At 47.9% G+C, this 14,348-nt stretch overlaps 1 protein-coding gene and 1 long non-coding RNA gene across 9 annotated transcripts; one reads left to right on the top strand and one right to left on the bottom strand.

Moving 5' to 3' along the window:
* Positions 1-134: 134 nt before the first annotated feature.
* On the top strand, positions 135-14,329 carry LOC118357519 (MMS19 nucleotide excision repair protein homolog). Its single transcript, XM_035734701.1, has 31 exons — positions 135-266; positions 1,129-1,177; positions 1,289-1,389; positions 1,503-1,588; positions 1,734-1,808; positions 1,957-2,026; positions 2,188-2,316; positions 2,960-3,021; positions 4,020-4,106; positions 5,520-5,594; positions 5,699-5,776; positions 5,922-6,060; positions 7,760-7,914; positions 8,212-8,281; positions 8,667-8,792; positions 9,022-9,103; positions 9,213-9,310; positions 9,444-9,605; positions 9,719-9,871; positions 10,129-10,222; positions 10,360-10,462; positions 10,641-10,712; positions 10,929-11,055; positions 11,152-11,258; positions 11,613-11,669; positions 11,956-12,142; positions 12,275-12,357; positions 12,607-12,771; positions 13,236-13,295; positions 13,386-13,486; positions 13,668-14,329. The coding sequence occupies exons 1-31, from the start codon at positions 176-178 to the stop codon at positions 13,696-13,698; spliced, it is 3,075 nt and encodes a 1,024-aa protein (XP_035590594.1). The 5' UTR covers positions 135-175; the 3' UTR covers positions 13,699-14,329.
* On the bottom strand, positions 2,961-4,009 carry LOC127911459 (uncharacterized). 8 transcript variants are annotated; one of them, XR_008078621.1, is made up of 4 exons: positions 3,467-4,009; positions 3,368-3,433; positions 3,203-3,334; positions 2,961-3,070 (listed from the first exon to the last, which is right to left on the bottom strand). It is a non-coding gene; the product is annotated as an uncharacterized LOC127911459 (long non-coding RNA). The 8 variants fall into 8 exon arrangements; XR_008078622.1 differs by having other exon boundaries at positions 3,368-3,532; positions 3,567-4,009; XR_008078625.1 differs by lacking the exon at positions 3,368-3,433 and having other exon boundaries at positions 3,467-3,532; positions 3,567-4,009.
* Positions 14,330-14,348: the final 19 nt, after the last annotated feature.

Genomic DNA, 14,348 nt, shown 5'->3' with positions numbered 1-14,348 from the left:
TGGTGTATTATTTGGTTCGTAAAATATCTAGCTACAGCTGTATTACCCGGCAAAAAATGGAATTGCACCTTTATGCATGTCGTTAAAAATTATACGACGTTATAACATTTTTTTTGTGACCGTAACCGCAACAACTTTCCACGCATGCGCACTTCAGTTTGAACCAAGGCTGTTCATGATGGCTGCGGATAGTGCCTTGCTATTGGGCTTGGTAGAAGAATTCGTGTTGGGACAACAGGACCGCAAGGCGGTCGACACCGCAACAGGTAGCTGCCAAAAGTATTCAAGTCACCTTTCTCTCTGATACGGCTTTTGAGATAAAAATCAATGAATGACACATAAATCGCGCGTGACTGATGTCTGACAAAGATGCTAGCTAGCAGCAGGCTATCACAAGTCTAAGCTACATCCTGTGTTCAACCGCACGCTATAGAAATAACCGACAAAAAAAGTTGGCCTGTTCAGTTTTTTTGCACGTATACAACCTGGCGATCAATGTCTCTTAATTCAAAGGAATGTATTGACCGCTGTTCTTGGCCATAACCTGAATGGGTTTTAGCTGGCCAGCCGATCTGACCTGTTTGCTACAGCTGCACTAGGGTTGAACAGCATTTATGTGAATATTAAGACAGCTGAGTCAGCGCAATATTGCTCTGAAAATGTACGGTAATCCAGTAATGAGAAGTGCGTTGTACTCCGAATTGTCCCCTCTTTTACACCAAGCAGATTGTAGGACTGTTAAAAAAGTAGTTACATCTTCTCCGTGTACCTTTTGTGATAATGGGACAATTCGGATTTAGATGCATTTGTAATCCCTGGATTGAGGTACATTTTATGAGAGAAACTCACATAGGCTCCGTGGTATCTTAATTTACACAGGAGGAATTCTGTCCGACCCAAGTGCTGCTGTAAACAAGCGGGTCGAGTTTGCTGGCAAGCTAGGTAGCTAGCTAGCTCGATCTGAAAAGTGTATTTCACAACGCATTAGACTCTGGAACTACTTTCCTGTCCCCTAAAGTGTCTGCATGATGTATCCTACTGACCACTTGTCTTTTCCTCTTGTATGTTTCAAGTTTTAATGTCACATGCACAAGTACAGTGAAATGCCCTTCATTTTCTTTGCATTAGAACTCAAGGCTGGACAGTTTACTATACTGCAGTTGGTTGAAGCCTTGGGGTAATGTATACACAATCATCATTAGTGTCCCAGTTACTAACAATGTCATCAACTTCAATGTCATGCAGTTCTAGCCTCCACTAACAAGTTGACCATCCTGTCTCTGTGAAGTTTGCATCTGACCAGCTCCCAACCCCAGACCCGAGGCCGTGGTGTCCAGCTCCTCTCCAATGTCCTACAGGAGTGTTATGGAGACCTTACAGAGAGAGAAGGTAGTCAACACTATAGCACCTCTTTGGCATCATAACCCATCTTTTCCCTTTGCTTAGTGTATGCTATACGTCCTGTCAATTGTATTATCTTCTCCTTTTTGTTTTGTCCTCAGTGGAAGTCCTTATAGTGTTTTATGAGAACAGATTGAAGGACCACTATGTCATCACACCACATGTCATACAGGGGCTGAAAGCGCTGGTAAGTCTCAAGCTGAGTAACCTCTGTCATGTTAAATTTCACAAGGATATTAGAGAAATGTCAATATTGTCCAGTCAAAAGTGAACTGAGCGGGAGAGGAGTTATCTTGCCTATCTCTGACGGACATCTTGAAATATCCTCTCAGACCAAATGCTCAGTGTTGCCGCCTGGGTCTGCAGTGTCCATTCTGAAATCACTATTCCAGGACATCCATGTGCAGGTAAATACACCCAACCTGCCCCGTCAAGTGTAAATGCTCCTAAGTAATGAGCATACAGTAGTTATTAAAGGGTTAATACGCCCATGTGTTTCTCATATTGCAACACCCTGACTCTGTTTATCTGGATTCTTTGTCTGTGTCACTACAGTCCCTGATGCTGGCGGAGCGGTCATGTGTTTACAACATCCTCATCCAGCTTATGGAATCCAGAGAGTCAGGTAAGAGCCCAGGTAGTGTGGTAGCTATAATGGAGAAATCCGCAGGGTCATGGAGATCCTTGTCGAGAGTCCTACAGCTTTGAAATAATTTGCGTGATCTATTCTGCATGCTACGTATTGGAAGGTTGTTACATTGATTGACTACTTTTCCCATCCCACAGAGCTGAAGGGCCTGGGTGCAGACTTTGTCTTCGGGTTTGTCCAGTCAGTGGATGGGGAGAGAGACCCACGCAACCTTCTGCTGGCCTTCCATATCGCTAGGAAGATTGTCCATGAAGGCTATGATCTTGGTGAGAACAGTCGCTCTCACGTTGTTGTGCAGCTGTTGTTGGTCCAAAACTTTCGAAATGTGTTTCATGTACTTTTTTTTTTTTGTACATGTTGTCGTCTTGTTCTTCGTTGTTGCTGAGGTTTACTGGGCTTTGAGTGAACTCGTAGCACGTCCAACCGGAGACGTACCATCTCGGCAGCGCTGTGAATGACTTCATAAGATGATTGCACATTTGTTTATATTGCATGACGACATATTTTGGTGCGACCAAATCACGGGTTGGTCCCACCAACCGAAAATGTTAGTGGCGCCAGTTCCACCAGGAGGGAAAGTTAGTCTGTAGCCCTACACACACACACACACACACACACACACACACACACACACACACACACACACACACACACACACACACACACACACACACACACACACACACACACACACACACACACACACACACTTCTAGTCTAGAAGAGAGGTTTAAGCACCCTTTTATGTAGACCAGTATTTGGGTTGAGACTTAATATATGTGTTATTATCATTTGCTTTACCTTTTTATTGAACTTTTATCATGACCTTTAAGTATATTTTATCTTAACATGTATTATTCAATGATTTCTCAATTCTGAGAGTATGATCCCGTCTGTGTTTTATTTCAGGTAAATTCACAGAGGAGCTGTTTGAAGTGACATCCTGCTATTTCCCTATAGACTTCAGCCCTGTAAGTGTTAGTTTACCTATAGACTTCAGCCCTGTAAGTGTTAGTTTCCCTATAGACTTCAGCCCTGTAAGTGTTAGTTTCTCTATAGACTTCAGCCCTGTAAGTGTTAGTTTACCTATAGACTTCAGCCCTGTAAGTGTTAGTTTCCCTATAGACTTCAGCCCTGTAAGTGTTAGTTTACCTATAGACTTCAGCCCTGTAAGTGTTAGTTTACCTATAGACTTCAGCCCTGTAAGTGTTAGTTTACCTATAGACTTCAGCCCTGTAAGTGTTAGTTTACCTATAGACTTCAGCCCTGTAAGTGTTAGTTTCCCTATAGACTTCAGCCCTGTAAGTGTTAGTTTACCTATAGACTTCAGCCCTGTAAGTGTTAGTTTCCCTATAGACTTCAGCCCTGTAAGTGTTAGTTTCCCTATAGACTTCAGCCCTGTAAGTGTTAGTTTACCTATAGACTTCAGCCCTGTAAGTGTTAGTTTCCCTATAGACTTCAGCCCTGTAAGTGTTAGTTTACCTATAGACTTCAGCCCTTGTAAGTGTTAGTTTACCTACAGACTTCAGCCCTTGTAAGCGTTTGTTTGCGAAGCTGCTGTGGACTTACACCAGTCAGGAGACAACGCTGATGTGAGACTCTGACCTGTGTGCTTTGATATCTGAGCCATGTGACACTGACTAGCATCTGGCAGAGGATTGTAGGAAATGGTTAACCCCCGGAGTTAAAATACTGACAGAAAAGCTTGTGTACCGTTTTATGTGATTCACGTTGATGAACAATTGAGACCATTTAGAATTTACTAGAACCGTTTGATGAACGTTCATTTGATGAGCATTTACAGCTGGAGGGCCGTTTGATGACCTGGACGTTTGTTCATTGAATGAAAACAGTTTTAATTGTTCTCAAGTGTTTTGAAATGGTTGACCCATAGAATGAGAATCATTCCATTTCAATGGGTTGACCGCCATCTAACTCTGTGTGTGTGTGTGTGTGTGACCCCACCTAGCCCGCGAACGACCCCCATGGCATCACCCAGGAGGAGCTGGTCCTGGCCCTGAGGGTCGTGCTCACCGGAACACCACGCTTTGCAGAGGTGGGGGGGGACATACTGTACTGCACACTACACATATAGTAGGGGGTAAACGAGAACAATACACAATGCGTCGTCTCCTCCCACATCCACCATGTCTGGCAAACGAGACGACACAATGCATAGCCTTTTAGGGCGTCAGAGGTGGTCTTTGTGTGTGGTTGCATGTTTGTGAGCGGCAACGTGGACACTGGAAATGGTTAGGGTCTGTGGGTGCGTCTGTAATCACATTTTCTTGTTCGCCTGCACAGTTTACAGCAGGTATAGAAGGTGTAGCCCCCTCAATCAATACAGTACATTAATCAATAATAGCAGTAAAAGGTTCAGGTAAATAAAATCGACAAGTAGTAGAAGAGCTAGTATTTACACCATTTATGATGAGTAGTGACTTGGCTGTGCAGTAGAATAAGCTATATAAAAGAACAGCAGCATTCACTGTGTGTGTGTGTGTGTTTATGGTTGTTTGCGTGTGTGTGTGTGTGTTTGTGTATATGTTTGTGTATGAGGGTTGGATGGGTGTGTAATCAGAGCAAATGGAAACTATTTGCACCTTAGAGACTAAGGTTCTGGTCTGCTCAGGGAGATAGCTAGGGTTAGCTGTTCAGCAGTCTGACGAGCTGGCGGTAGAAGCTGTCTTTGAGCCTGTTGGTCCGAGACCCGATGCTTCGATACCACATGCCAAATGGTAACGGAGTGAACAGTCCGTGGCTCGGGTGACTGGAGTACTTGACGTCCTTTCGTGACCTTCCTCAGACACGTCCTGACCGGTGATGTAGCCGGGTTAAGATGCTCTCCATTGTGCAGCTGTAGAACTTGGAAGAGGCCCTGTGATTGGACCGTGTCAGGTCCTCTGTGATGTGCACGCCAGAGGAACTTGAAGCTTTTGCTCCTCCGCTGCATCCCCGCCGATGACAATAGGGGTCGTGCCCCCCCCCCCTGTTTCCTGTATTCCACAATCAGCTTCTTGGTTTTACTGACGTTGAGGGAGACATTATTTTGCCGGCACCACTCTGCCAGGGCTCTAACCTTCTCCCTGGAAGCTGTCTCATCGCCGATCCGACCCACCGCCGTTGTGTCGTCGGGAAAACTTAATGATTGTGTTGGTGTCGTTTGTGGCCACTCAGTCGTGGGTGTACAGGAAGGAGCTGAGCACGCACTCCTGGGGGAAACCCTCGTGTTGTGGGTCAGCGTGGCAGAGGTGTTGTTGCCTGATTGGCAGACCCACCAAGGTTCTGCCAATCAGGAAGTCCAGGATCCAGTTGCAGAGGGAGGTGTTCATCAATCAAATCACATGTATTTATGAAGCCTTTTTGCATCAGCAGATGTCACAAAGCGCTTGTAGAGAAACCCCTACCTAGGGACCTTGAGCTGAGTGTCAATGCAGGTTCTGATTTGTGGATTGTCTCGCTTCAACAGTTCCTGCTGCCACTGATCATTGAGAAGCTGGACTCCGATGTTCAGAGTGCCAAGCTGGATTCCCTGCAGACCCTGGTAAGACCTCGTCGGTTACCTCACCTCAGATCATCTTCACGTTTTACGTGTGCGGCAACCGGCATTCATGTCTTAATGGCCCGCGTTTTCTCCCCATGTTGCAGACTGCCTGTGCTTCTGTGTATGAACATAAAGACCTAGCCCAATTCCTACCAGGCCTTTGGGCCTCGCTGCGCAGAGAGGTACGTTTCAACGCAGCTTGGGGTCCAGCGACATATCAGTACGGTTTGTAAAAGAGTCCTATACGGTGAGCTGTGGTAAGGCTACGTGAGGAATCCTTGACAGCAGATCATCTGAATGGAGAGTTTTGTTGACCTCCCTGTGCAGGTGTTTCAGACAGCTAGTGAGCGGGTGGAGTCCGCTGGCCTGGCCGCCGTCGGTAGCCTGACAGCCTGTCTCTCCCGCTCCGTCCTCAACTCGGACTCTGAAGACTCCCTCAATGTCTTCCTGGAGCTGGTCCTCAAAGGTACCACCTCAAACTTTCTGGTTCTGGGCATAAGTGGTGTTTGTTTATTGTCGTTGTGTCGCGGTGTGTGGGGACAGTCTATTCAGGAAATGTGTGAGAAGAGTCTGACTTGGCAATCACATTCTCCTCAGGGCTTACCACAGTAGTAGAAGCGTTAAATCAGAGAGTGAGAGACTGCGTGGAGGGGGGGTGTATATACACTTTACATATTAAGGTACACAGCATCCTGATATAAAGTCAGCAAAAAAATAAACATCCCTTTTTCAGGACCCTGTCTTTCAAAGATAATTTGTAATACAAAATTCAAAAGGCACTCGCACATCTGAGCAATCTTTTTGCAGGTGCAAAGATGGTCCTTCTGTGGCTCAGTTGGTAGAGCATGGCGCTTGTAACGCCAGGGTAGTGGGTTCGATTCCCGGGACCACCCATACGTAGAATGTATGCACACATGACTGTAAGTCGCTTTGGATAAAAGCGTCAGCTAAAAATGGCATATACTATACTAAGATAATTTGTTAAAATCCAAAACTTCACAGATCTTCATTGTAAAGGGTTTAAACACTGTTTCCCATGCTCGTTCAATGAACCATAAACAATTAATGAACATGCACCTGTGGAACGGTCGTTAAGACACTAACAGCTTACAGATGGCAGGCAATTAAAGGTCACAGTTATGAAAACTTAGGACACTAAAGAGGCCTTTCTACTGACTCTGAACTCTGACTCACAATCCCTCCATCAGTGCTCAGACCGTCCGCAATAGGCTGAGAGAGACAGGACTGAGGGCTTGTAGGCCTGTTGTAAGGCAGGTCCTCACCAGACATCACCGGCAACAACGTCGCCTATGGGCACAAACCCACCGTTGCTGGACCAGACAGGACTTGCAAAAAGTGCTCTTCACTGACGAATTGTAGTTTTGTCTCACCAAGGGTGATGGTCGGATTTGCATTTATCGTCGAAGGTATGAGCGTTACACTGATGCCTGTACTCTGGAGCGGGATCGATTTGGAGGTAGAGGGTCCGTCATGGTCTGGGACGGTGTGTCACAGCATCATCGGACTGCCTGCAATGACGACAAGCTCAATCTCAACGCTGTGAGTTACAGGGAAGACATCCTCCTCCCTCATGTGGTACACTTCCTACAGGCTCATCCTGACATGACAATGCCACCAGCCATACTGCTCATTCTGTGCGTGATTTCCTGCAAGACAGGAATGTCAGTGTTCTGCCTTGGCCAGCGAAGAGCCCGGATCTCTATCTCATTGAGCACGTCTGGGACCTGTTGGATCGGAGGGCTAGGGCCATTCCCCCCCAGAAATGTCTGGGAACTTGCAGGTGCCTTGGTGGAAGAGTGGGGTAACATTTCACAGCAAGAACTGGCAAATCTGGTGCAGTCCATGAGGAGGAGATGCACTGCAGTACTTAATTCAGCTGGTGGCCACATCAGATACTGACTGTTACTTTTGATTTTGACCCCCCCTTTGTTCAGGGACATATCATTCAATTTCTGTAAATCACATGTCTGTGGAACTTGTTCAGTTTATGTCTCAGTTGCTGAATCTTATGTACATACAAATATTATGTTAAGTTTTCAGAAAATAAACGCAGTTGACAGTGAGAGGACGTTTCTTTTTTGCTGAGTTTATATAGATCACACACACCATCGCCAATGTGCCAACCAGACCCAATGTTTTTCTAGACTGTCAGCACCACCTGTGTGAGCCGGACCTGAAGCTGGTGTGGCCCAGTGCGAAGCTGCTGCAGGCCACCTCTACCGCCTCCTACAGGGCGAGCCACAGAGTTGCCGCCGCCGTCCTGCCGTCCCTCATAGAGCAGTACAGCAGCCGCATACAGGTGAGTCACACCATCCAGCTAGGACGTTCCATTATCGTCAATGTTGGCGTTCGTCTCACATTCTTGACTGTTGGTCACGATTGGATTAGTTTGCCCATGGCAGCTTCATTACTGTATGAATTGGTGGCTTCCTGCATAGTCACAAACACAGTGTTATTGCGTTGTAAGTTATGGTCTTTTGTTTACCCGATATTGCCACCTGACGTGTAGACGCCCTGTTATAAGTATCTTGCTTCCTATAGGTGCATGATGTTATCAGTGAGATCTTTCATATCTGTCTGTCTGCCCCCTGTGTAGTGTGCTCAGCGGCGCACCCTACTGGAGGTGTTACAGGGCTTTGTGCACCCGGTGACGTCATCAGAAGAGGGTAAGTGCAACGTCCTTTACTGTCCCTGTCTCTTTGTGCCACGTCTCGTTCCTCCTGTCCTCTGCCATTGTATGCCTCGGCTGCTGAACGTGTGAATTTACAGTGCTGCATTTCAGGGCCCCATTTGAAAGAGTATTTGAAGCCGGAACGCCGTTCGAGTTTGCCCAAGCGTTATGACACTTTTAATGACAAATCAAGCTTTAGGAACGATGGTCATGTCCAGTCGTTTGTACTGTGCAATAACTCCCAGTCCCTCCTGAAATAGTTTCTCTCCTCTTTCCTTCCTGCTTTGTGTGGCACTGTGAATTGTTCCATGAACCTTTTCTCCAATTTGTCACAGTTGCACTCTCACAACACCCCCCCCTCTCTTCCTCTTCCCCCCTAGATGAGAGTGTGCTGTTGGACTTCAGGCAGTCTCTGTGCAGTATAGTGTTCTCTGCTCTGTCTGAGAGCAATGCTGACCTCCAGATCACATCTATGCGTGTGCTCACTGCACTGGGCCAACAGACAGGTGACTCTCCTAACCTTTCAACCCCTCGTCCAATGAACGTGGACCTGAACCCGCTCCCAACACATTCGAGACCTTTTGAGCTCACCCAGCTGCTACACCGGTCAAAATGTTCAGCTTGTGCCTGTTACTGTGGGATAGGGAATACATTTGATTGGCCTTTTGGCTTCATGCTACAGCTCCCTTTACTACGCTGAGACGTATAGGTTGACATCTTCCACCTCTCTCCTAGGCCTGCTGTTAGAGTCAGATGTGGAACTTGCCGTTGACCACCTCACCAGGCTCATCCTGGAGGAGGGAGATCCTAAAGTCAGGTTAGTTCCTGGTTTCAGTTTCTCCGGGAGGGCAATCCGAAGTCTATGATACCTAATCAATCAAATAACACAATGGCTTGGTCCTCCTCCTCTCTCCCCGTCTGTCCAGCCTGGCTGTGGTTGAGTGTGCAGGGTCTCTGGCTCGCCTGCACCCTGCAGCCTTCATCTCTAAGATGGTTCCACGGCTGAAGGAGGAGATCTTCTCAGGTGGGTTAAGGTCAACGGTTCGAAACGAAACGATGCCAATGAAGGTCTTCCCCCGTCATTACCGTGCCTTCAGTTGCATCGTTCTAACCAGAGGACGTTTACCTTACTGAGCCCTTCCCTGTCCTGTTCCCAGAGCCCATGGCACAAGGTGACAGCGCCACGCCGTCCCAGGAACATTCACAGCAGGCAGTGCGTCAGCGCTGTGTGGCGGCGCTGGCTGCGGTGTCGTCCCGGCCCAGTTTAGTTCAGGAGAGCACACCTGTCCTGCTACAGGTCCTCACCTCTGCACACACTGGTATGTGTCACCGCCACAGGCTCTTCTGTCATTGTTTAGGTAGACCCTTCTAAATATCTATGTTCTAATCTAATATCTAGATTCTGATAACGATGTAATCTCCCTCCCAACAGGCACTGGCGCGTTCTCATTGGAAGAGGTGATCTCTGTCTGCCACAGTCTGCAGAAGATAGCAGAGCAGGCCCAGGACACTGAAGAGACCGGTGGCGTCTTCCATGACGTCATTCCCCGCCTGCTCGGGCTGGCATTGCAGGCAGCTTTGCAGGGTGAGAATATCCCGACCAACAGCCTGTGCAACACATTGTAATGTGAACCAGGAGGTACAACCTTTCTTATTGAACCAGGAAGTCATTGAGATAAGAAATCTCTTTTTCAGAGGAAGGGTTGTACTGAGAATGTGTTGGTTGTTTTTAGCGAATATATAAATGCAAACGGCCTCCACGTCATGATGTTGGACAGATAAAGGACTTTTTTTTTTTTGACTGACCTGGTGTTTCTGCTTCTGATCTGTGTGTATGTTAAGGTTCCTCAGGTCATTGTAGCCCGATACTCGAGGAGACTGTCCTATCAGCCATGGTACCCATCATCAGTACCACCTGTGCCCGACTACAGTCCCGGTGAGTTGACATCACTGAGACAGCCAGCCACCCAGAAAAGACACACACACATCATTGATAATGGCACATTGATAATGGCACATTTGATGTTATATGTAAATATTTTGGCTTGGCGCTAACCACTGCACCGTCACCAGACTGGCTGGCCAAACAGCCTCGCGGGCCGTGTCCCTCTTCCTCGACGGTGATGTTTCCTTCCTGCCAGAGAACGCCTTCCCCGCCCAGATCCAGCTCCTCAAGGTCAGGTTTCAATGCTAAAGACAACCAGCCATCTCCTATTGAAAATGTTTTCTTCACTGTTATACCTACAGAGGACACCCCAGGGACAGGATGCATCCTGGGAATGAATAAAGCATTGTATCGCCGAGTGGTATGCGTTTGAGTGACATTGGCCTTTGACTTTGTCCTCCGGACGCAGGCAGGTGACTCCCGGAGCCAGTCCCAGATGGTGTGCCTGCTCGTGGGTTGTGTGTGCTGGCTGCCACGGACCGTAAGACCCGCCCCACCGCATGACAAGTTTTCAAAATGACATTTTTAACATTGTACTATTAAACATTCATACTAAGGATACCTGTTTTGTTGCGTGACACTGAATGACTTTGCGCGTTGCCTACTTGTTAAGGTCTCTCTGACCGGTCTTGCACATTTTTTACATGGCTTGATTTCACCTGTGATCGTAGACTGACTGACTGTGTGCCCCGGACAGGTGGAGGTGCCCCAGATGGACAGGCTACTGTTGGAGCTGCTGGAGCTGAGCTGTACCTGTGACCATCCGCTCTCCTACACGTCAGCCGCCAAGTGCTACGCTGGGCTGGTCAACAAGAGTCCCGCAGGCGAGTCCTCCGGCCGTGTCCTTTGACCGAATGGGAATTGGTCAAGTGAATGTTGGTGGGATGGTATATTAATTGTGTGTGTGTGTTTCTCTACAGGTGAAGCCCTGGACTCTCTGATAGACAGGACGTTAAAGAGGATCTCCACTGTGCTGGACTCTGCATCCTCCCCAGTCAGAACGCAGGCGTTCACTCTGCTGCTCTGGGTTAGACCCCAGTTTACATTACTACTAATACGGCAGCATTCTATTAAGAACAATGACAGCCTACCTTCCCCTAACCCGGGTAGTGCTGGGCCAGTTGTGCGCCGCCCTACCTTCCCCTAACCCGGGTAGTGTTGGGCCAGTTGTGCGCCGCCCTACGGCAGTTTGTATCCATTACGTTCCCCATTCCCCTTAGCCCATACCGAACTGTCCCCAGTACAACCCCTGCGTCTCTAGGGATCACTGATACTACTACGGCCTTCTCTCCATCAGGGCGAATGGTGACTTGCCTGTGGTACATTGTTGTTGTTCCATCCGTTCGTTCATACAGTTGTGAATGTCTTTTCTTGTCTCTAGGTGTCCAAGGCTCTCCTCCTTCGCTACCACCCTCTGTCCACAGCCCTGACCGACAAGGTAAAAGGACAGGAGTCCTCTTTGTCTTCCCACACAAACAGTCTTAACTGTTCTGTGTCTCGTCTCCCCCAGGGGAAAACCTAGCCTAATGTTACAATGAAATCTAGTCGTAATTGTATCAAACCACATGAACAGTAGACAAAGTTTTTTTTTAAATTCCTTTTTGTATTGAGTTCACCTCAGTTTAGCAGTGGAAGTTAAGGGATGAGGCAAGGCTAGAGAAATGGCCCTACCTCAGTAACCTCACACACACACACACCGCAGTAATCCTGTGTGTCTGTCTAAGCTCTTCTCCCTGCTCAGTGACCCAGAGCTGGGTTGGTTAGCGGCCGATGGATTCTCTCTCCTGATGAGCGACTCGCCGGACGTCCTGAACCGCGGTAGCCACGCCGACGTGCGCATCATGTACCGCCAGCGCTTCTTCACGGAGAACTCTGCCAAACTGGTCGAGGGCTTCAACGCCGCAGTCCAAGGTACTGTGAGGAGACGTTCACGATGCACGACAGACACAGGACATGTGTTGTGATGAAAATGGTTAAGCAGTTTTTGAGAGTCCTGTTCATTTGACAGATTCTTCACTTCCCCTTCCTTCTCTCCCTCTGCAGAGAAGAAGTCTGGCTACCTGAAGGCACTGTCTCACATAGTGAACAATCTGCCCAGACAGGTCCAGCTTACAGAGCTACCAGCGGTACGTAGACAGGACAGGGACCAGTGCCAGACAGGCGAACAAAAACAGGAACGCCTTAGAAATGTGTATTTCCTCCATGAATATTGTGTTTTATGTCTTGAAATGTAGAACGCATTTGAGAGTTTCGTCCCATGTGAAATGTGTATTTTGTACATCTGTGAGGAACATTCTCTCACTCTGGCACTGTTTATCTTATGGGTATCACGTTGCATTGTCCCCCTTTTTCTATTCTCCTCTGTGCCTGGTCAGCTCCTGCCCCTTCTGCTGGAGGCCCTGTCGTGTCCGGACCAGGGGGTGCAGGTGTCTACCCTGTCCTGCTTGCAACCGGTCCTCCTGGACCCCCCTTCAGCCCTCATCACCCAGCTGGAGGTGCTGGTGGGCCGCACTCTGGCGCTCACCACCAGCCCTACCATGGTAAGTATCATGTTATAACAGCCACCACACAAGGAAGCGAAATAGCTAAGGGAGTCTAAAAATGTAAGTGTCGGGCAGAGGACGTGTTCTCTCTGTGACAGAGTTTGGGCCTCTTGCCACACAGACCTCGTATCTTATTATTCGTAATATGCCATAGACCGATGACTCAGCTTCCGTTGATAGTAACAACGGACTCGGCGGTAGACCTCTCAGCCGTGTCCCCTCGAGCGTTCAATACATCTGTGCCTGTAAATGAAATGCTGCTCGACTACCAGCGCAGTCTTCAACTTGAAATGCAATTAATGGCATGAGCCCCAGAGTGCAACTCAGCGTTTTTGATAGCTGGACGGTTCAGTATTTTAGCTAAGTAACCTTGAGTGCCATAGTCCCCATACAGTTACAATTCATGAAGGTTATTTTTTTTTAAGTCTGTGTCTGAGGTCTGTCTCACCTCGTCCTCACAGAAAGTGCGGATAGCCTCACTGCGCTGTATCCATGCCCTCTCCCGCTTTCCAGAACAGGAGGTAAGACTCTGGCCTAATAAGTGATCGCTATTGGCCATGTCAACTGATTCATTATGAACTCTGGCCATTAACAAACCCTTCCCCCGGCAGATCATGCCCTTCCGTGCGAGGGTGCTGCGCGCCCTGGCTGCCCCCCTGGACGACCACAAGAGGGTGGTGAGGAGCGAGGCGGCGGTGGCCCGGAATGAATGGTGAGTCAGTGAGTTCTTCTGGGGGTGAGGCCTTCAAACATTCTCATAACTTCAAGGGATAGGGTCAGTTGTGGCAATCTGTTGATGATTCCTGTTCATCTTCAAACAAAGGCAGAATGCCAATATGACAGGAAAGCCTAATCTAATGAGAAAATTACAATGTGTTTCTCCTCATGTGAAGGTTCCTTCTGGGGAGTCCAGGAGGCAGGTGAATTTGGCCCCCAATCCCTGACTAGGTGTGGGAGGGGACAGATGGGACGGCTTGCTCCTGAGGAAGAGGGCTTGGGGCTCCAGCGCTGCCCATGGAGTTTGGGACATCTCATCTTGTACATGAGATTAAACACGGACGGCATGTAGCTTAGTGGTTAAGAGCGTTGGGCCAATAACCGACAGGTCGCTGGTTTGAATCGACTAGGTGAAAAAAAATCTGCCGATGTGCCCTTGGGCAAGGCACATTACCCTAATTGCTCCTGTACGTCGCTCTGGATAAGAGCGTTTGCTAAATGACACACACTTGTCGTTGTACTGCTTCTACCATCAAACGTGAGAGGAGTTAGACTGGCCACTGCATGGTGGCATGGACCTACAGGTGACAGCCTACTGCCACTTCATGGAAGGACTGAGCTGCACTGAAACAAGCTTGGCACAGAGAGAAGAAAACAATTTATATTGGGGAGAGGGGTGTTAGTGAATGTGTGAAAGAGGACCGAATCCCCATGTATTATTCAATGATTGATGTGGTTGGCTAAACATTTCACTAGGCCAACTTTGAACCTCAAAATTATGCTGACGATATTTAAAATGTCTAACTTAAGCTGTCAATAAAACTTTTTTGTAAATGTACGAGTGCTTTAAATCAACA

Source organism: Oncorhynchus keta, chromosome 24 (genome assembly GCF_023373465.1).
Source record: "Oncorhynchus keta strain PuntledgeMale-10-30-2019 chromosome 24, Oket_V2, whole genome shotgun sequence".
Lineage (NCBI taxonomy): Eukaryota > Metazoa > Chordata > Actinopteri > Salmoniformes > Salmonidae > Oncorhynchus > Oncorhynchus keta.
The sequence above is the reverse complement of the archived record's forward strand: the minus strand, read 5'-3'. Positions and strand labels throughout refer to the sequence as shown.